The 23,045-nt window shown below is 48.0% G+C and overlaps 1 protein-coding gene across 1 annotated transcript in view; it reads right to left on the minus strand.

Moving 5' to 3' along the window:
• Positions 1-478: 478 nt before the first annotated feature.
• BRINP1 (BMP/retinoic acid inducible neural specific 1) overlaps positions 479-23,045 on the minus strand; it is a 203,860-nt gene continuing 181,293 nt past the window's right edge. Inside the window, exon 8 of the mRNA XM_055427959.2 lies at positions 479-1,947. Coding sequence (XP_055283934.2) covers positions 807-1,947 — 1,141 coding nt within the window. The 3' untranslated portion in view covers positions 479-806. The remainder of the gene's footprint in view (positions 1,948-23,045) is intronic.

The following is a 23,045-nucleotide window of genomic DNA, read 5'->3' on the forward strand; positions in this document are numbered from 1 at the left end:
AGCACCACCGTGGCCAGCATGATGTTCGAAGGAGCGCGGCCAACGGGGTCAGAAGACAGGGTCACCTCGCTGTTTGGCCAGCAACCACGTGTAACCATGGGCTCGCCATTTCTCTCTGAGGCGAGTTTCCAAATGCAACCAAGGAGGTCAACAGGCTGAGGTCAAAGGCTTCTTGATGGTTTTAACACCCTGTGATTATGTGAATGCCTCTCCCCCAGGGTCCCACCTATTGTCCAGCTTCAGTGAATTTCAGTTTATTCAGTGTGAGAGAAGCTATCTGGGAGAGACAGTGCTGTCACTGAATCTCCACCCTCATGTGCGGACGAGTCAAAAGAACCACAAGGAATTAAGCATAAAGAGGGAAGAAATCATAACCGAAGAAATATCTTCTTTATCTATGTCCATTTCCTCCCACAAGGAAAAATGGCAGTGTCAGTTGTACATTACATATAGCTTTCTCTTTCGTGTTTAATCTTAGCACCTGCACAGCAGAGATCTTTACAATTCATTGCATATGCTCTCTCCCATCCCCGCTCCCCCCCAATACAGCACCTGAGGCCTAAGCAGCACCTCCCTCCAAGCTCCTCCCAAGACTGAGACCCTTCTTTACGACAGAGTATAGAAATAACAAACATGCCCCACGGTTTTATACAGTTGCTAGAACGTTTTTCGTTTCCAACAAATGAAGACTTTTCCTCCTTTCCTTTGAATAGTAATTACACTTTACAAATGTGTGTTTGTTTTGCTTTGCTTGGTTCTGTTCTGTTTGTACAACAAAAGGGAACGCCCGCGGCCAGGAGTCTGGGTTAACAGAGCTTGGCTGTCATCTGATCCGACTGTTTGAGGATCTCGGTGTTGTAGAGGTCCAGGGCGTGGTTCACCCTGATGATCTCGCTGTTGGTCAGTTTCAGGCGGTGTTTCAGCATACAGGAGAACAAGTCCAGCTGGGGTTTCCCCGGGGCCACAGGGGGGGCCAGGCGATTGATTCGGTCCCGAATATCCAACAGGAGGAGCATGACAGACGAAGAGGAGTAGAACTGGCCGCCCTGCGTGTAGGACTGGTTGACCTGCTGCACGGCGCTACGCAGGAGGTCGGCGTTGAACCTCAGGCTGTACCCGAACACCTGCACATCCGAGATCTTGATGTAGAACTGCCTCTTGGAGGGGTCGGACAGGTCCACGGGGCCCTGGCCAGTCTCATTGCGCAGGAGGGTAGGGAGCCGAGTCCGACTGCGTAGGTAGATGTGGACCGTCTCGAAAAACGTTTTCCACCGGTTGCCCAGCAGCAGAGTCCAGTTGTAGCACTGGCTGTTCTGGAGGCGGATCTTCTCCCAGCGTGGGTAGCCGAACTCGCCAAAGGGCATGTTCCAGCCCTCCGAGTGGCTCCCGCTGAACGGGTTGACGTAGACGAAGAACATGGGGTCCAGGCTGCTGTTGCGCATCTGGCAGATGCGCATGGACATGCCGATCACCATGTGGATGAAGTCCATGCGGTTCTTGTTGCTCTTGAGAGTGAGGGACAGGCGCTTGCGCCACCGGGGGTCGAAGAAGGTGTCGAGGCGGATCTCGTTGCTGATGAAGGTGGTATGGACGTAGAGGCGTGAGTCCATCTTCTGCAGCAGGTACTTGAGCTCTAGGTCCTGGAAGTCCAGGTCGGTCTCGAAGCTGATGAACTGCTCGCTGCGCTCCGAGTCCACGTTCTGCGGTTCGCAGCGGCCTCGGTACAGCTTGTAGCCCTTGTTGCAGGAGCCGCAGAGCGAGATGTTGGCCAGGCTGCACATGGCGCAGCTGTTGTTCCCGCCAATGATGCAGGGGATGGGGCGCTGGCACAGCGTGGTACTGCCGTGGCACACGCAGCTCCTCTGGCTCTCCAGGAAGGTGCCCCAGAACCCGTTCTCGTTGCAGTAGAGAAGCGACTGGACCCTTGCAAGCCACTGCTGAATTGTCCTGGGGGACAGAGGGGAGATGGAGAATGTTAACCACCATGGGTGGGCTTGTGGTTCTCCAGCTGCTCATGCAAAGTGGGGCTGCCCAGAGAATGAAAGGACAGGGTGGGGCTGTTATAGGAAGGGAGCTGAATGTCATTGCTGGGAAGGACAGTGCAGCTCTGGGTAGCGTCGCAGACCAGCTATCTGACCTTGCACTTCACCCTTCTAATCATCAGTGTCCTCATGTGTAAAAAGGGGACAGAGTAAAAGTGTTCTTTGAGGTCCTCCCAGCTTTCTAAATCTATTGTTCATTCATCTCAAAGGCATTTGATTCAGAAAATTAAAGTGTATAAACTCAAAAATCCTGCTGAATGACAACAGATTGTAGAAAGTCAGCAGTAAAGAAGAATTGAGGGATTATTTCTTTTAACCTACACCCGATGTTTCAACCCTCTTCACAGATTCCCATAACATCCAAAAACTTCAGCAAAAACGAATTCTATCTTATATTACTCCAGAGATCATGGCAGCACTTCCATATTGATTATCTCACGTGATCCTGACACTGCCGTTTCAAAACATATAAGAAAGATGCTATTCTCCCCATTTTTCTCCAAAATTTCAGTTCAGTGAAGTTTCCATCACAGTACGAATGTCTAGGTCCCCCTCTCCTTTTATACACTTTTATAAACGAACCCGAGGCTGTCCCAGATTCCAGCCTCTGGAACATTCCAATGAAGACAGATATTCAATCAGATAAGAAGCAACAGAAGAATAAGTTAAAAAAAAAAAAAAGATGTAAGACAGTCAGCTTAGCGGCCTCTCATCTTTCCTCATTTCTGTGCGAGTCCCCTCTTGGCCGTCTTCCACACTAAGAATAATTCCTTACATGTGTCTAGCACTTTTTACCCTCCCATTTCTCACTTGAGCTTCACAACAACACCCCCAAAATAGCTTGCGACTTGAGGTCAGTCTGAGATCGCTTTGAGTCCTGGCTCCTCCACTCCTGAGCCTGGGGAAGGCTGGCGGTTTCCCTAACCTCCCTAATCACTCCTCCCACACTGGGCTGTGGTAAGAATGGCATGAATTTTTATGTGAAGTCTTAGCCCCTAACTCGGTAGGTATTAGGGGCTCCATATAAGTTAGGTTCCTGTTATTCCTGCCAAGGGACTCTCAGCTCCATTTTCTAGACGTGACAAGAGAAGCCTGGAGGCAAATAATACAGCCAGTGGGTAGAGGAACCTCCTGGCTCATAGCCAAGGCTTTTTTTTTTTTTTCAAACAAGAGCCAAGGAAACGTTTCTTATTAAGGCTGTCGAGTGCTGCAGTATTGGTGGTGGTTCCTGATCCCCAATTTTTTACTTTAGGCCATGCTGTGTGGCATGTGGGATCTTAGTTCCCTAACCAGGGACCGAACCCATGCCCCCCTGCACTGGGAGCCTGGAGTCTTATCCTCTGGACTGCCAGGGATCCCCATTTTAGAAAACTGGAGTCAGAAGCCCTTCTGCATTGTACTGCATCTCTGGTAGGGTGTGGTAGCCATCCCCCTGTTCTTTCATTTCCTCTGCCCAGCCACAATCGCCAAACCCAAGAACCAGAAGGCAAATGGTGCAGCCTAATCCTGAACGGCACGTGCGGTGGCCCAGGCCAAACTTAGTTCGAGGCTCTGCTCCATAACCAGGAACAAGTCACTTCATGTCTCTGAGTCACAGTGTTCATATGCAAAAGGAGAGTAATAAAGCCTATCTTAGGCGGCTGAGGGAGAGGACTGAAGGAGATGATGTCTTTAAAGCATTTAGCACAGAGCCGGGCATAGACCAATTATTAAAGAGGTAATAATAAGTATTCTTATCCCAGAGAATAAGCTCTTCCTTTGAAGCTACCTAGACGCTTTTAGGATTTCCCTATCTCTCTGGGGTGGAGGGAAACCATTCGGTTACTGGGACATTTGGAAATGGATACTGTTGAAACGGCTTCCCAGAATGCTGCCATGCTTATCAGCTGAGAGAAAATGGAGGCATAATTAGAGTGCTCCTTGAAAGGGCTCTGCCTTTAAGTCCACGGAATGATCCTGGCTTGGGCAATGAAACCTCCCGCAGGACATTCAGAACGCTGTGCTGCAGGCCCTGGTTTTTGGTCAGTTTCCCCTCCAGGCTGTCAGGCTTGAGAGAGGGGAGCCCTCCTTCTCTGAGCACGGAGCCCAGAAGTGTTTGCTGAATGAATGAGCGGACGAACACTGAATGAATGAACATACCAAAATTAATACTTTTTCTTCTTTTTCATTAAACAACAACAACAAACTCCGCTTCTGTCTCCCAAGCTGCAGTATTAGTTTTCAATCCCTTCCACCCACACAGCTCCAGGCCTCGCGGTCTCTGCTTGGCGTGGACCAATCCTATTACAGCCTGGAGAACAGCAGAGGGCCCAGCCTTCAGGAAACGGAGCAGGAATGATAATGAGCCGCGCAGCTCCCACCTCCGGAGCCCAGCTTCCACTGAATATGGGCTCTGAGTCATCGGTGGGTGCTGGGAGCCGCAGGGGCCGCCACACGTCTCCGATTGCGTGGTTCCATCTGACCGGAGCGTCATTTCAAAACGCCCCTTTCAAAGGGCCCACACTTAGCCCTGTCACTCCCTCTCCAGGCGACAGGACAGTACCCCATTGAGCGCTCCTCTGCTCCCATCTGCAAGGCATTCTATAAGCCCGGAGAGCGCCCCCGTTCTCGTGTCTCATCATTGGGACCCTTTGTCAGGCCCGCTGCCCCCTCCCTGAATCAATGCCTCCTTGTGGCCGGGCTCTCAGCACCCTGGACGCGGGAGGGAGCGGGCAGATGGAGGCCCCGGGGAGGCCGCCGCCGGCGAGGGGCGAGGGCCCATTAGGATTCCAGCCCTGTCGCGCGGGAGGCGCCGGGGACAGAGGCCCTCAGAGGCGCAGCCGAGAGCTGCCTGGCACCTGCATAATCGCGAGGCTGTGGGCCGGATCAAAGAAGGCATTAAGGGTCCAGAGGAGGCCCGAGAAGGAGGCGGGCGCCTGGGAGGGGCGCGGAGCGCCGGGCCGGAGGAAGACAGTGGGGAGGAGAGAGGTGCGGCCCGGAGGCCTGCTTGCTGGGGGAGGCGCGGCGCACGGGCGGCCCAGAGGGACGGAGGAGGGGACGGAGTGCAGGCAGAGTCAACGCGGCAGTGGCTCAGTCGCGGCCACTTCTCTGCGACCCCATGGACTGTATGTCTGCCAGGCTCCTCTGTCCATAGGATTCTCCAGGCATGAATACTGGAGTGGGTTGCCATTCCCTTTTCCAGGGGATCTTCCCCACCCATGGATCTCCTGGGTCTCCGGGGAATGAAGCAACTCAGCCAAGCCTTGCTGTGCTGTAACTCCCAGAATTAGGGAATGGCGTGCTGTGATTCATGGGGTCACAGAGAGTCGGACACGACTGAGCGACTGAACTGAACTGAACTGAACTGACCACTGATGGGCGATCTGTGGGCAAACAATCCTTTTCTGAAGAGGGGCAGAGAGAGTGGTCAGACTGGGTAGAAATGTTACTGTTAAGTCCCAATTCCAGTCCTTCATTTTGAAGAGACAAGCAAAACTAGAAAAAACAAGCTCATCCCCGTTTTTTGCACCCCTGTCCTTTTAGCACAAGCAACTTCTCATGATGAGGACTCCACCGCCATCAGAGCAATCTCTTGCACCTTCTCCACCTCTAGCTACTGCTCTGGGGAGAGGTCACTGATCCTCAGAAACCCTGCAGGGCTGGATGACAGGCAAGCTTGAAGCCAGCCCAGGGAGTCAGTGAGCGGCTCAACCGCCAGACACTCACTGTACACCAGGCACCGTGCTGGAGCTCTCCCAGAGCAGCGCGGAGAGCTGTGGGCAGCACAGACAGCGAACCAGGTGGACTTGTCTGACATCACACACTGACTGCACGTTCCAGACCGAGCTCTCTGACTCCAGCACGGGCGCACTTTCCGACAAACCGCCATATAAAATTACAGCCGGCCAGAAGGAAGCAGGCCATAAAAGGAGACGTAAATGGAAATAATGGAAAAATACTGAAATTTGGAACGTGTGAAGGGCCTATTAGCACATTCCTTGCTTCCCCTGGACCTGCCAGTCATCTCTCTCGTCCATTCACAGATAATTGGAGCTCACCGACAAGTGCTCAGGGAGAGGCTGGGGACCAGGGGTAGGAGGGACCTGATCTATAAATACCATTTCCCAGGCTGGTTGGTGACAGCTCGCCTCAACCCTTGCAATGCGGGAACAGTTTAATAGACCAGCTCCAGCGGGGGAGGTCAGGTCTCACAGAGGGCTGACACAGTCCCCACCACAAGGTAGTCCATGTGGACAATGATCGCCAAATATAAGGTGCTTTTCTCTGTCCCTGGAGATCCAAAGCACCTTCCCTTTCCAGCCAAAGCTGAACTTCAGTACATCCAATTCAGCATCTTTCTGCTGGATGGGACTCCAGTTCCTTCTGATGGAGTGGGGGGCGTGTTGACAGAGGAAAAGAGGGAGGGCAGGAACTTGCATTTTCATTCCTGAAGCTGGAACCCCCGGGGGCCTGGTAGGCAGGCTCCCACAGAGGCGACACATGAGGCAGCTTGGACCGCAGAGGCAGAGAACCCTCGAGAAGCAGCAGCCCTGGAAATATCCAGCCCATCTCCCTCATGTTTAGACCTGAGACTTGAGGCCTGGTGAGGTGGAGGGTCGATGTTTGCCGAGTGCTTTCTCTATCACGGTGGCCAGCCTTTATCCTCACATTAGCCCCAGGAGATAGGACTGCCTCATGATTTCCATCCCACCGAGAGGGCTCGGAAGACCAGAGTGGACTGCGACGTTCCCACAGTCACACAGCATGGACACAGAAGATCAGAGCTCAGGCTGTCTCCATCCAAACCCAGTGTGCCCTTCACTCCCCACTTACTGTTCGTACGCTCTCAAAGCCAGGTCTGAGGAGGAGCTGGACTGTGGTCTGCAGAGACACCCCAGCTGCTCCCCTGCAGGCTCCGTCTTGGCCTCAGCCAGGGTTTGCTGAGAAACTGACAGGCCTCCTGGCGACACAGCTGGAGTCGCTCAGCATTTGGAGGGCAGAGGCTCTGCCACCCGGGGCTTCCCATCAGCGCTTTCAAAGGCGCACGCCTCCCTGTCGGAACCACCCAGGTGGGGAACCCAGGCTGGGATTCCTAATTCTAGCAAACTTCCTGCTGATTTTAATTGGAGGTTTTGCCCGAGACAGGAATGCAGTGCCAGGCCAGTGGCATTTTAGGGATGATCATACAAATCAAGTGCCAAGGAGAAAGGGGAGAACAGCTCTAGGCTCAAAGAGAAAACTAGAATCCAGAAGTCACATTTGCCTACCGGAAGTGTTTGTTTAAAAGGGAGAGGAGTTTTTTAAAAACAATGAAATTGGAATTCTGAATCATTATTTATGCCCTGTGCGTCTTCCTTGGTATTTCCGTGACAGTGTAATGGGTGTCTGGGTAATTCTGTGAGACTCTACAAACTGTGCACTTTATAGAGCAGAGACGAGGAAGACAAACGGCTGTTCTTAGGTTTCTGATGAAGCACTGCTTTGGGGGTGTGCTGTGTATGACTCCGTGTGTGTGTTACAGTAACGGTGCTGACAGGAGAGGAATATGCCCGTGCATGGAGCTCTACGGAAAGAAGCCTCAGTTTATGGACCTGCCAGTGAGAACTGCAACTGGCCTTCAGACCCACCCAGCGCTCATTCTCCCCCAGTCGTGTTGGGTTTGAATCACTCCCCTCTCCGAGCTTCTCTCACTGACTTAATAGTTTCTTCTTCCTTCTCTCCATTTTTCACATGATGTCAGAGCCTCCTGGAACAGTTCACAGCACTGGGAAAAAGACCCGAAGAAGAATCCTGGGGTCTCTCCCCACGATGCAGATGTTTTCTGGTTTGCTGCTGTGCCGCGAAGGCAATAGGCCTTTCTGGGGGAGGGCAGAAGCCATGGGCAGAAGGCAGGAGAGGAAGAGCAGCAATGCAAAAATCCAACAGTCTTTAAAATCAGGTTGTCAGAAGTTTAACTGGGGAGGATTATGAAACAGTTTTGGCAGTTACAGTTTTGTGTCTGGAAAGAGGTGACAGCCAACATTTTCAAATTTGGCATTCTGCTTTGGGGCATGGCTGTGCTAGAGGCAAGTGAAGGAAGGATCCAGAAGCCTCCTTAGGGCTGACAGAGAGGCTAGAGTAGCAGGAAGCTCCCAGGTGGAGAGCTGCAAGAACAGCTTACTCTTCCTGGGTGGTGGGCAGGCAGAGTGGCAGACACGGACCGAAAGGCACGAACGCTAGAAGTGGCCGGTCAGGGCTAATGGGCTGCATCCTGAAGTACAGTGGTGGTCCTCGAGGCCAGTGATCCGGGCAGGGAGGGGGACTCAGCCAAGGAAATGCTGGGCCTGCTCTACCACTATTTTGCTGCGGATATTTGACCTTGGATAAATCACTTCACCTCGTTGATCGTCAGTTTCTTTGTCTGTCAAACGGGAAAGGTAATACCTACCTTACACTTTATCTTTAGAACGAGAATCAGACACACAAAACTCCTGGGAGGTTTGCAGTGAAAGGGTGCTATGATTGACCATTAACCATTATTATTACTGAGGGCAAAGAATAACTGTGTTTCATAAATGTTCCAGGTAAAAATACTCCTCTCGGTTGCTAGAACAGCCCAGTTGATTATAGTTTAATGTCCTAATCTCACTGGCCACTCACCTTCCACAGTTCTAGTGAATGCTGTCACCATGAAGCTTGAAGAAAAAGCTAGATGCGGCTCAGGAGTCAGAGAAGATGGGGTACGGAATCACAGCTCTGCTGCACATTACTTAACCTTCAGCTCATCGCTGTCCTTCCTAAGCTTCAGTTTTCTCAACTACAGAATGGAATAATGATACATTACTTGCCAGATTGTCTTAAAGAGCAGATAAGATAATGGATGCAAAGCTCCTGACATAGAGTAGGTGCACACTGTCTCTCATGAAAACAAACTATTGTGTTCCTCTTGAGCTCACAAAGAAAATGGTCCTTTTGAAATAAGTACAGATTTAAAAATCCAGGGAAAGAATTCAATAATTGTTGCTGGATCCACTGAATATTGATATTAAAGCAGTGACCTCAAAATCTCTTATTGACACAATCTCTTCTATACCCCAGTTTCATTAACAGAGGGATTACAGGTCTAAATGTGAAAAGTAATACAGTAATAATATCACTAAAGCACCTTTTAGAAGAAAACATTGAGGAGCATCATTATGAGATTGGAGTAGGTAAAGATTTCTTAACACAGCTCACCATAAAGGGGGAGAAAAACATTGATTAATAGAGGTATATTAAGATTAAAATATATCCATCAAAAGATACCATTCAAAGAGTGGAAAGACAAGCCTGAGTTAGAAAATATATTTGCATTACCTTTACCCAATCAAAGACTGTATTTATAGTCCATAAATAACTCCTACGCTGGCTGGATGCTAGGCTAGTCAAAGGCAGTTCATACTGCCTGAGTCTGCCACTCCTTTCTGAGTCTCTTTAAACCAGAGGAGATGCAATTATCATGATTTACATTTTTCTTCACAAAGTTCTCACTAAACTGTTTAATAAATGTGGTATGTCTCCCCCACCCCCAGAAAATGACCAAAAGGGGAAGCAGGCAATGGACTTGATGATATGAATGGGCAGGTCATAAAAGAGGATATTCAAAAGACAACAAGCACATGCAACTCCATGTCATTAGTCATCAGGAACGTCAACTAAAATTGCAGTGGGATCCTACTGTAGCAGGATGCTACAATCAAAATTAAAAGCACGGGAAACACTAAGGACCTGTTTATATCCACAAGGATAGGGAACAGTGGAAAACTCTTCTGTGCTGTGCTACCTGCAAGAGAGATCACTGGTTCAGCAATGCTGGGAAAATGGGAAGTCCCTACTGAAGCATCTGTAAAGCTGAGCAGCCCCACTCCTAGTAGACACCCGACACAAAGCACACGGTTGTTCACCCCAGGGCGTGTGGAAGACGGCAGCACCGTCTTTCGCAGCCCCATCCTGGAGACTGTGCAATAGTAGAGCGGATGTCTAGAAACACAGTGGAATACCCTTGCGGATGAATGTGCCGAAACCACATAAAACAGTGTGGAGGAATCTCACAGAAGAACAAAAGGTAAGAGGAAGCCAGATACCCAAGGTCCGCACTGTATAAAACAGGAAACGCTGCACTAGAGCGGGAGCAGCCATGAGAGGCGGGATTCCCTTGGAGAGAAGAATGGTGGCGCCTGATGGGAGCGAAGGGGACCCGGGGGCTTCTGCCCTAGTGATAACTGGGTGCTGGTTACATGTAGGAATTCATTTTGTGAAAATTCATCTTGCTGCACACTTAACAGGATTTTCACTTGCTCTATAACTCTAACACTTCTATAAAACATTTACCCAAAAAAGTCATCCTTTAAAACAACCAGAAAAACACTATTAAGGCAGCAATATGTTACATTTTTCTATCACTTTTAAACTTTCTAAAGCTCTTCCAGTGGGTTCTCTGATTTCGATCTGCACTCCTTTTCTGTGTCATAGGTTGGGTTGAAAAGGCTATCAGGGATTTTTAAGAATATGAAAAACTGGGCTCAGAGAGGAGACATGACATCCTCAAGGTCACCAATGAGCTGTCGCATTGCTAAGATTACAACTGGCCCAGGTGTGAGTTAGCTGGGCGATGTGGAGGGCGGAGGTGGGCAGGAGCATAGGGAAATGGTGCCGAAGAGGACGAAGAGCTACAGAAATGGTTAGAACTCGGTTCTATTTCTGACTCAATCCTCTGAGCCTCTGGATTCTATTCTGAACAGGAAGCCACTTCTGAGCCTCAGGGAAGAAAACAAAAGAAAAACTAAAATGACAAAAAGGGTCTGAAGATGCTTATTTTCTTGCCTTACGTCAGCAGAGTGAGTCGACTGCCCTACCTGCTACGAATGCACGTGGACACCCAGCGGTGGGCCTGGAGACGCCCCTGGTGGCGCCGGGCTGAGCAGGCCCTGTGCATCTCTCACATGGGGATAGGCTGCCGGCACCCATCCCTGTCCCCACCCTGACTGTGCACCCTTGGGGCGCCGTGGGGCTTGACCTCACTGCCTTCTTTACCCCCATAAATAGAAAAGAAATGCAAAACATATTCTGAGTTAAAAGCTTCATTGCCCCCATGGTTGGGAGGGTACTTCTAGGCTTCTGTGACTGACAGCAGGCTGCCCTGAGCCAGCTTAGGGTTATCTGTGGGCTTGTACCGCTTCCTCAATAGGACAGCTGAATACACACTCAAAGTGAGTCTTTCTCACGAATTTGCTACCCTCTCCTGGGTGCCTGCACCGGTATGGCACACACACCCATCGGCAGGTCAGGGATCGTGAAAGAAAGTGAAAAGTGACCGGGGTCTCCTGCATTGCAGGCGGATTCCTTACCAACTGAGCTATGAGGGAGGCCCCAGGGACCATGAAAGTAGCTATTAACTATGGTTGGTGGAGCGGTCTGTGTGTTTAGTGTGGCGGATTTTCAGAATTCCAGAGTGCAATGATGCCTAGACAAGCCTTGGTCCATGGGAACCTAAGAATAACCTACTTGAGGTCCCAAGTAGTACCCCATGGACCCCCAGAAGCAGAGCATTTCCTTGGAGGAAGGAGGCAACCTGCACACAGCCACAAATGGAGGCAGCTCACCCTCCCCTGAGGGGACGCTCAGCCTGTTCCCTGGGTGACCGTGCACTGGGGAAAAGAGACAGTCACACTGTTCAAGCGTCACTGGACACTGGCTTTGAGCGATAATCTTTCTAGGAGACACAGACTAATCGGCATAGGTGTTTATGTGGGGGTCAGGTATCAGTGGAGCTTTCGATCGGGTTCTCTCAGAGGGTCTGATGGTTATTTCCTGTGGTTATTTCTCCAGTCTTCCGGAATACTCTGCAGCAGGCAGAATCCCCCCCTTCCCACTTCTGTTATCCTCTCCCAATAATAAAAATTATACTATGGAACATCCTCTCCCTTTAACCAGCTTCCGAGAACACAAACAAGAGCAACAACAATTTACCTAGGCTGAAGCACAGTGTAAGGGGCGTAAACCACAAGATAAATCCTCTAAAACAACCGCTGTCTTGATTGATGAAGATTCTCAAGGGCCGGTTTGTATTAGAAAATATTTCTTCACAGGGTCCGTGAACAGTGCACTGCCCTCTGTACTAAAATGTATCACAGTGGAAAAAAACTAACAAATGAAAATCCCACAGTGTACAGCAGGTAGCCTTGCATCCTCTGACACTCCTGCCACGGACAGGAGATCTCCGGTCCCTCGCCTCGAATCTGGACAGTGGTGGAACACCACACCTTTGATAGCTGAAACAGGGCACAAGCGATTCACTTAGTTTACGGACTCAGCTCTCAAGACACCAGTAGCTTCAACTTCTTGTCTCTTGGAAAATTCCCCTTGGAGCTCTGAGACCACTTATAAGCAGTCTGACCACACTGCTGGAGAGAACATATGAACAGACCCTGAAGACGGGGAGCTACCCAGCTAAGCCCGGCTTTCTGACCCTCTCTGCTAAGGCTCCACATGTGCAAGCAAAGCTTTCTTAGACCCTCCAGCCCAGCCCAGCTGCCAGCGGAATACCACTGAGTGGCTGCAAGGTACTTCCTGTGCAACAGAAGAACTGCCCAGCCAATTCTGGTGCAAATTTCCAACTCATAGATCAAGAGCATAATATAATGATTGGTGCTTTAAGGGCCTAAATTTGGGTCACTCTGCTAAACAGCAATAAGTATTCAAACTATTATATACCCTGAGCCCCCAGGGAGAACCCAGGATCTCTCTTTCCTTTTTCATTACCACCCAAGTCATGTAACTGAATGAGGGAGAGCTTTAAAAATGTCTCCTCCCTCCCCAGGATTCCAGGCTCTAACCCCAGGATTCCAGGCTCTAACCCCAGGATTCCAGGCTCTAGCCCCAGGATTCCAGGCTCTAACCCCAGGATTCCAGGCTCTAGCCCCAGGATTCCAGGCTCTAACCCCAGGACCTGTGGGTATGGTAAGATATCATTCCCAAGACTGTGTCCTGATATTTGGCACAGAGATTATCTAGGTGACCTAATCTAATTAGAAGTGTCCCTTTAAGAGCAGAGAGTTTTCTCTCCTGTTGGTAGAAAGACAATCTGGAGAGATCTGAAGCATGAGAAGGACTTGCTGCACCTTTGTTCCTGTGAAAGTGCTCTGTTCCACGTACCAGGACTGGAGAAGAGCCTCTAGGAGCTAAGAGTGACCTCTGGACGAATGACCAGCAAGGAAAAAGTCACCTCAGTCCTACAGCCACAAAGAGGTGAATTCTGCCAACAACCAGACTGAGCTTGGAAGAGGGTTCTGCTCACAACTTCAGCATCTTGACTTCTGCTTGTGAGACATCAGCAAAAGATCCAGCCATACCAGGCCTAGCCTTCTGTCCCATGGAAGCTGCTAGATAATAAATGCTGTTGCTTTCAGCCTCTAAATGTGTGGTGGTGTGTTACAGAGCAATACACAAGCAATATATTGCGTATATTTGCAAGGAGATCAAGCCAGTCAATCCTAAGGGAAATCAATCCTGAATATTCATTAGAAGGACTGATGCTGAAGCTGAAGCTTCAATACTTTGGCCACCTGATGAGAAGAGCTGACACATTAGAAAATACCCTGACGCTGGGAAAGACTGAAGGCAGGAGGAGAAGGGGATGACAGAGGATGAGATGGTTGGATGGCATCACCGACTCAGTGGGCATGAGTTTGAACAAGCTCTGTGAAATGGTGAAGGACAGGGAAGCCTGGCATGCTGCAAGTTGATGGGGTTTCAAAGAGTCAGATACGACTGCGTGACTGAACAACAGCTCTGTTTTATTTTACTCTTTAATAAAATGACAGGAGTAGGTTAGATGACCTTTTAGGCTCCCTGACAGCCATGACATTGTATGCTTTTGTAATTTTAGGCCATTTAGTCTTCCTGAGCTTCAGATTCCCAAGGTAAAGCACAGGTGCAGTCCCAGTCCTGTGCCGGTTTGACTTTACCTGCTGGAGCTCAAGATCTCTGTAAACAGAGCTGTCTTATTCACCACTCTACCAGGACTCCTTGCACAGTGCCTGGCACTTAGCAGGTAAGTATCTGCTGGATGAAGGAATGCGTGGATAAATGAATGAAGATTTGGTGTAATTATTAATGCACATATTCTCCAACAAGAACAAAGGGCTATGCCTATACAGGAGGGCAACAGAAGGAGGGGTATCATTTCATAATGCTGGGCTGGTCGTTAATCTCTGTAAGCCTCAGTTTTCTCACCTGTGCCTGGGGAGTCTAATCCTTGTTCTAGCTCTGCCCTCTCAAGTTAATATAAGGATCAGATAAGACCACTGCTGTGATGGTCCTTTGCAAAACAAAATAATCTATATGTTAGGTATCTGTCTTGTACATAAGGTATTTGTCTTAGTAATAGTTTACTTTTTAGAGTTAGGAATGCCTCTAAGCCAAATGGGGTAAATTTATTCCCTAATTATACCAGAGACGGGAGTATCTTCCTGCTGTCATTTTGGCCACTGCTGGTTAGCAGCCCTGCCACCTCTCAGCAGGAGTTGTACCTGCTGGGAGACTGAGCCATTAGCATCTGTTTAAGCAGAAGGTGTTAGAAACTCAACTCAAAGGAGTCTGGCTGAAGGCTGACGATCTCTCTTGTCAGGAACTCACAACCTGTGGTGGCACACCAAGTAATCTGGGTCTCTGCCTCTCCACCTGGAGTAACTCATTCTCCTCCACGGCCGTGTGCAGAGGAACCCAAACCGTTTAAAACATTCAGAAAGAATGGTTCTGTGACCAGACAAGTTTTAGAAAATATGCACATGATCCCTTCTCTACTGAATGTTTTTTAAAAAATTTAACATTTCCTAAACTTATTCAACCAACACACTCCTCCCCTTCCCCACGCCTTCACCCGTTTCCAATATCCTATCGATGCCCTGAAGGGAGCTAAGTTTTCCATGGTTTCCACCAAGCGCACACATCATGGAATGAGACCATATTTATGGCAGTGAAAAGAGGCTTCCAACCCAAGGTGCGTTTGGTCCTCAGACCAGCAGGATCAGTATCATCTTGGACCTGGGACCCATCCCCCACCTATGGAATCAGAGGCCCCAGGGGAAGGGTCAAGCCAGCTGTGTCCAAAAAGCCCTCCTGGTGAGGGTGAGGACCACTGCCCTAGCCCACAGATCAGTGGCAAAGCTCATGTCAGCACAGGAAAGAAACACCAAATTCTTTTACATTCCGGAGAGAGATTCCACTGATTCTCTAGAGATCCTCAAAGGTTACTCATCATCTAAAAGGTAATATACAAATTCCACAACTAGGTGTTTAATCCCGCCACAATTTCACTTCAAAACACTGATCTAATCTTATTTAATAACAATTAGGGCAACCCCACTAAGAGCTAGTATTTGTTTACCTTTTGCCATATGCTAAGAACACAAGCCACTCTAGTACTCTTGCCTAGAAAATCCCATGGATGGAGCAGCCTGGTAGGCTGCAGTCCGTGGGGTCGCTAAGGGTTGGACACGACTGAGCGACTTCACTTTCACTTTTCACTTTCACGCACTGGAGAAGGAAATGGCAACCCACTCCAGTGTTCTTGCTTGGAGAATCCCAGGGATGGGGGAGCCTGGTGGGCTTCCATCTATGGGGTCACACAGAGTCGGACACGACTGAAGTGACTTAGCAGTAGCAGCAGCAAGAACACTAGAGATCCTAGAGACTGCGTCAAGAAAATTAGAGATGCCAAGGGAACATTTCATGCAAAGATGAACTCAATAAAGGACAGAAATGGTAGGGACCTAACAGAAGCAGAAGATGTTAAGAAGAGGTGGCAAGAATACACAGAAGAAATATACGAAAAAGATCTTCATGACCCAGATAATCACGATGGTGTGACCACAAACCTAGAGCCAGACATCCGGGAATGTGAAGTCAAGTGGGCCTTAGGAAGCATCACTATGAACAAAGCTAGTGAAGGGGATGGAATTCCAGTTGAGCTATTTCAAATCCTAAAAAATGATGCTGTGAAATTGCTGCACTCAATATGCTAGCAAATTTGGAAAACTCAGCAGTGGCCACAGGACTGGAAAAGGTCAGTTTTCATGCCAATCCCAAAGAAAGGCAATGCCAAAGACTGCTCAAACTACCACACAATTGCACTCATCTCACACGCTATCAAAGTAATGCTCAAATTCTCCAAGTCAGGCTTCAACAGTACGTGCACCATGGACTTCCAGATGTTCAAGCTGGATTTAGAAAAGGTAGACAAACCAGAGATCAAATTGCCAAAATCTGTTGGACTATCGAAAAAGCAAGAGAGTTCCAGAAAAACATCTATTTCTGCTTCATTGACTAAGCCAAAGCCTTTGACTGTGTGGATCACCACAAACTGTGGAAAATTCTTAAAGAGACGGGAATACCAGACCACCTGACCTGCCTCTTGAGAAACCTGTATGCAGGTATGGAAGCAACAGCTAGAACTGGACATGGAACAACAGACTGGTTCCAAATCGGGAAAGGAGTACGTGAAGGCTGAATATTGTCACCCTGCTTCAGTTCAGTTCAGTTCAGTTCAGTCGCTCAGTCGTGTCCGACTCTCCGCGACCCCATGAATCACAGCACGCCAGGCCTCCCTGTCCATCACCAACTCCCGGAGTACACTCAAACTCATGTCCACAGAGTCGGTGATGCCATCCAGCCATCTCATTCTCCGTCGTCCCCTTCTCCTCCCGCCCCCAACCTTTCCCAGCATCAGAGTCTTTTCCAGTGAGTCAGCTCGTCTCATGAGGTGGCCAAAGTATTGGAGTTTCAGCTTTAGCATCAGTCCCTCCAATGAACATCCAGGATTGATCTCCTCTAGAACGGACTGGTTGGATCTCCTTGCAGTATAAGGGACTCTCAAGAGTCTTCTCCAACACCACAGTTCAAAAGCATCGATTCTTCGGCGATCAGCTTTCTTCACAGTCCAACTCTCACATCCATACATGACCACGGGAAAAACCATTGCCTTGACTAGACGGACCTTGGTCGGCAAAGTAATGTCTCTGCTTTTTAATATACTATCAAGGTTGGTCATAACTTTCCTTCCAAGGAGCAAGCGTCTTTTAATTTCATGGCTGCAATCAGCATCTGCAGTGATTTTGGAGCCCAAAAAAACAAAGTCTGACACTGTTTCCACTGTTTTTCCATCTATTTCCCATGAAGTGATGGGACCAGATGCCATGATCTTGTCACCCTGCTTATTTAACTTATATGCAGAGTACATCATGAGAAACACTGGGCTGGATGAAGCACAAGCTGGAATCAAGACAGCCAGGGGAAATATCAATAACCTCAGATATGCAGACGACACCATCCTTATGGCAGAAAGTGAAGAGGAACTAAAGAGCCTCTTGATGAAAGTAAAAGAGGAGAGTGAAAAAGTTGGCTTAAAACTCAACATTCAGAAAACTAAGATCATGGCATCTGGTCCCATTACTTCATGGCAAATAGATGGAGAAACAGTGGAAACAGTGTCAGACTTTATTTTTTGGGGCTCCAAACTCACGGCAGATGGTGACTGCAGCCATGAAATTAAAAGATGCTTGCTCCTTGGAAGAAAAGTTATGACTAACCTAGACAGCATATTAAAAAGTAGAGACATTACTTTGTCAACAAAGGTCCATCTAGTCAGGGCTATGGTTTTTCCAGTAGTCATGTATGGATGTGAGAGTTGGACTATAAAGAAAGTTGAGTGCAAAGAATTGATGCTTTTGAACTGTGGTGTTGGAAAAGGAACTCTTGAGAGTTCCTTGGACTGCAAGGAGATCCAACCAGTCCATCCTAAAGGAAATCAGTCCTGAATATTCATTAGAAGGACTGATGCTGAAGCTGAAACTCCAATACTTTGGTCACCTGATGCAAAAAACTGACTTATTTGAAAAGACCCTGATGCTGGGAAAGTTTGATGGTGGGAGGTGAAGGGGACGACAGAGGATGAGATTGTTGGATGGCATCGCTGACTCAATGGACATGAGTTTGAGTAAGCTCCGGGAGTTAGTGATGGACAAGGAGGCCTGATGTGATGTAGTCCATGGAGTCGCAAAGAGTCAGACATGACTGAGCAACTGAACTGAAGAACACCACATGTCTATCTTGGGTGATCCTCACAATAACTCTGGGGAAAAAGTACTGTTATTATCCTCATTTTACTGATGAGGACACTTAGGACCAGAAGCTCTGAGCTCACAACTCACTGTGATTTTACACCAGACTGGCTGCTTCCAGATCCCATGTACTCAATCTTGATTTATGTGCTTTCTCTGATTTCTTATTTCCCATGTCTGGGTGAAATCAGTGTCACATTCAATTCTTCATAAGTATATGCTGTTTCCTTAAACAACCATTCTTTCCACCCCAAGTTCAAAGCATCATCAGCCTTCAACTTCCATCTCAAATGGTCCCTCACTTCAGTTCAGCAAACGCTGTGTCATTACGTGCCACCTTACCTGTCACTGGGGGGAAACACTGGGGAACAAGAAGAGTAGAATCCCCACCCTCCTTCTCTGGTGGCGCAGGGGATAAGAATCCGCCTGCCACTGCAGGAGACAGAGGTTCGATCTCTTGTCTGGGAAGATCCTACATGCCTTGGGGCAACTAAGTCTGTGCAGGTCAACGACTGAGGCCTGTGCTCCAGAGCCCAGGAGCCGCAACTACTGAAGCCCGCGAGCCCTAGAGCCTCTGCTCCACAGCAAGAGAAGCCTGGGGACCACGAAGAAGAGTAGCCTCTACTCACTGCAACTAGAGAAAAGCCCATGCAATGGTGAAGACCCAGGTCAGTCAAAGATAAATAAATTAAATTAAATTAAAAAAAAATCCCCGCCCTTGCAGAGGTTGTGCTCAAGAAGGGGACGTCTGGGATGAAACATACACCTGCAAATGTGCCAAGCGGTGGGTTGTGCTCAAGAAGGGGAAGTCTGGGATGAAACACACACCTGCAAATGTGCCAAGCGGTGGAAAAACATTCCGGGCAGCATGCAGCAAAGGCATACTGTCAACAGTGTGCTTGGTCCAGCGTGTCAGGACAAGCACGGCTTAGAAGCGGGGTTTTAATCTGAAATTTAAAGGATGAAAGGAATAACCTGGGCAAAGAGAAAAGGGGACTCTTAGAGTCTTCCTGACAGGAATACACCTCTCTCCCGTCTTCCCTTTACTGCTATTCAATTTCTGTGTTTACACAAGGGGAAGCGTGAATCTACTCTATAGGATTGCTGTGTGGATTCATGAGTAAATTATGTAAGGCATTTAAAGCTGTGCCTGGTACATAATAAACGGTGGTTCCATGTTAACTGTTATTCTCATTATTTATCGTTACAGTGACGAGTTAGGAGGAATAAGAGCTCCCCTCTCGGGACAAGCGCCTGTAAACTGACCTGCCTGTAACTGACTTGAAACACGACTGACACCCTTTCTTCCATCCGGTCAGCATAGGGTTGATGCTCCAGGCGCACTGAAGGCTCCTGGCAGGTCACTTACGCTCCTCGAAAGCCCATGTGCTTCTGGTTCCTCCAAGGAACAAGCATTCTCACCGAGAGTTGGTTTTGTTTATTCCCAAGCTTGCTTATGCCAGTTGTATTTGCTACTATGAGATCATGGAATTAAAAGTCAAATAAATCAATGAAATGTGAGCTGTCTTTTTCTGTGGGAATGCATTTGGATTCTGTGGGAAAATTCTATAAAGACCAGTTGATGAAAGAACTGCCGTCAATTTAAATAAAGGAGAAGTACCTGAAAAAGATTGGGAGGGCTCATAAAAATCTACGAACATTTAGATTGCTTCATAAGAGTCTTTAAACTACTGCTTCACTTTGAATAAACCAAAGTTGGAAATATTATACAAATGCTGGTGTGGTTTATGCAAGAAAGCCAGGAAAACGTCAATTGGAGTATACAAACTCCCTCAGAAAAGATTCTGGCACTACCTCAAAAGACAAGCCAAGAAATATATATATCTTCTGTTAAAATAATTTGTATTTATATATGTGCAGCATTATAGGATTCCTTATTTTAACCTAACTTTCTATTAACTGAGAAATTATTAGTTTCTAAATTTGTCTGCTAAGGAGGCTTGTGCTTGACTTCTGACTATGTGCTAAAAGTGGCATATATGTTCTTTTATTGATTTTCTGCCTGTAGGTATTATTTTTCTCTCTGCCATATCAATGGGAAAAATCAAGCTCGGACACCTTAATACTGTACCAAGGTTCCACTGGCAGTAAGTGGCGGCCCACACTTGGCCTGTCAGACTGCACTGTCTAAGTCTTAAGTATTGAAATGCTCACGGCTTATTTTCTCTAATGGAAAGATCTGTTTCTTAGAAGCAGAAGTGGTGTCTTCATCAAAAATCTAGCATCTACTATGACTGTGCTCTTGATTATATTAACATCATATCTGTGTATTTCTTTATGAAGAGTTTTCACATATATCATATAAATTGACTGAGACATCAACTCCACAGGGCAGCTTTTCTTACCATCTTGATCATACAGATGAGGAAACATAGGACTCAGGTAGGTTTAGAGATTTTCTGAAGTCACATAATCTAATAACTGGGAGAGCAGGGACTGTCAGTCTAATAAACTGCCAGTGACTTCAGCTCAATAAAAGACAAGAAGTCACTTCCCTCTGCCCCCCGGCAGGAGTCTGTGAGATTAAATCCAGAGGCAAGTAAGTATAGGTTCAGAGAGAAGAAGCAAAATCAGCGTGGATACTGAGGGTCCTATAACAGAGAGAACGATTATCTCGGTAGCTGGAATCTTTCCGTAGACACCAATTAAACACTGTGTGGAGGAGGACGTTCGTTAAAAGCTGACATGGGCTCAGAAGCTATGGCCCTGGCACTGAAGCCTGAGGTGGATGCCCCAAGAGATTTTCATCTCAACAATGTGTAATTACATTGTGCTTGCCGAGAGCCTGGACTGCTGGGTCAAGGCCACGTGAATATGAGAAGTAAAAATAAACCAAGGACCAGGAGTCATTATAAAATGCCAATAATTATACCGCCTGCCCTCAAGTTCAAGTTCCGTGAATCTCCTCTGTCTTACTCTACCGTAACCTCTACAAAAGTCAGGACACCCTGTCCTGATCACACTGCCCTAGCCGGTGCTGGGAATTTCTCTCCACCTGACTGAATTCAACAAACTCTGGGAAGCATTTATTTTTGTCCCCACTTTTTTTTTTCTCACTGGGGTTCATTTCCCAAAGTAGGGGACTTAACAACAGATACTTGCAGAATTTGGATACAGGTCAATTAAAGACAACCTTCATTTGCAGTTTCCATTTTCCTGCCTGGACTGTCACGGTCCGAGGGCCTGAATCTTCATCATGTTCTGTTCACACTTTCCTGGAATGATCTTGGACAAGTCACTTCACTCCCTTTGGCCTTAGTTTGTTTCTTATGAATGAGGACGACAATCCAACCACATACAATGTAATGTGTAAAAAACCTGCAGATGTATTTATATGGCGTGCTTGCGTGCTAAGTTGCTTCAGTCATGTCCAACTGTTTGTGGCCCCGTGGACAATAGCCCGCCAGGCTCCTCTGTCCATGGGATTCTCCACTCCCCATGGAGTGGGTTGCTGTTTCCTCCTCCAGGGGATCTTCCCCACCCAGGGATCGAACCCGTGTCTCTTGCATTGGCAGGTGATTCTTTATCACTAGTGCTACCTGGGAAGCCCATTTATATGGCAGTGGAATACAACTGCAAAATACTGTGTCGACATGTTTTTGGGACCCTGTTCCAAGTAAAAAATAATTTGTCTATTCATTGAGCACATTTTTTTTAAAAGCTCCTGTATGTCAATTACTGTGCTACGAAGGTATATTGCTGTTGCTGCTGCTAAGTCTCTTCAGTCATGTCTGACTCTGTGCGACCCCATAGACGGCAGCCCACCAGGCTCCTCCATTCCTGGGATTCTCCAGGCAAGAACACTGGAATGGGTTGCCATTTCCTTCTCCAAGGTATGCTGCTAGAATGATTAAAAACCTGGGTCCAGATGCATACGTGGAGCTGCCAGCCTCACAGGAGAGATAGGTGTTAATAAATGGATAAATAAAGGTATAGTCGGAGAAGGCAATGGCAAGCCACTCCAGTACTCTTGCCTAGAAAATCCCATGGATGGAGGAGCCTGGTAGGCTGCAGTCCGTGGGGTCGCTAAGGGTCGGACACGACTGAGCGACTTCACTTTCACTTTTCACTTGCATGCATTGGAGAAGGAAATGGCAACCCACTCCAGTGTTTTTGCCTGGAGAATCCCAGGGATGGGGGAGCCTGGTGGGCTTCCATCTATGGGGTCACACAGAGTCGGACACAACTGAAGTGACTTAGCAGCAGCAGCAGCAAAGGTATAGTGGTCAACTGAGTTTAGGGCTCCATTTGGGAAATCAGACTGCTAGGGAAGCATCTAAAGTAAGCCCCCAATACAGCATTCCAATGCAAAGAACACAGGCTTTTGAGCTGAGATCTGCAGGGTCCATAGCTATTACTGCAGGTCAGGAAGAAAGAAGGCACCTTCCAGGCAGTGGGAACAGCCTGTGTGAAGCCTCTGAGGTGGGAGAGGGTGCAGAGCTAGGGCTGTAGCCAAGTGAGCCAAGAAGGGACGTGAAACACGGAGCAAGAGGCCGGCGGGGCCAGACCATGGCAGGCTGGCAGGTCATCTTCAGAGTCTGCTCCTGAGAGCAGGGATTGGTCACCAAAGGTTCTAAGCAGGGATGTGGCAAGATCAAATTTGCTTCTTAAGTAATAATTCTGACTACCTCCTGGAATAAAGACTGGAAAGTGATCTGGGGAGACTCCGCCAAAAGGTTGTCATTTGAGGCAAAAGAAGATCTTGGTTTGGACTGTAGGCTTCTCATGAGACTTGGGAGAAGGCAATGGCAACCCATTCCAGTGCTCTTGCCTGGGAAATCCCATGGACTTAGGAGCCTGGTAGGCTACAGTCCATGGGGTCGCTGAGTCGGACACGACTGAGTGACTTCACTTTCACTTTTCACTT

The sequence above is a fragment of the Moschus berezovskii genome, chromosome 7 (assembly GCF_049115385.1).
Source record: "Moschus berezovskii isolate FMDL1 chromosome 7, NW_MosBer_1.0, whole genome shotgun sequence".
Lineage (NCBI taxonomy): Eukaryota > Metazoa > Chordata > Mammalia > Artiodactyla > Moschidae > Moschus > Moschus berezovskii.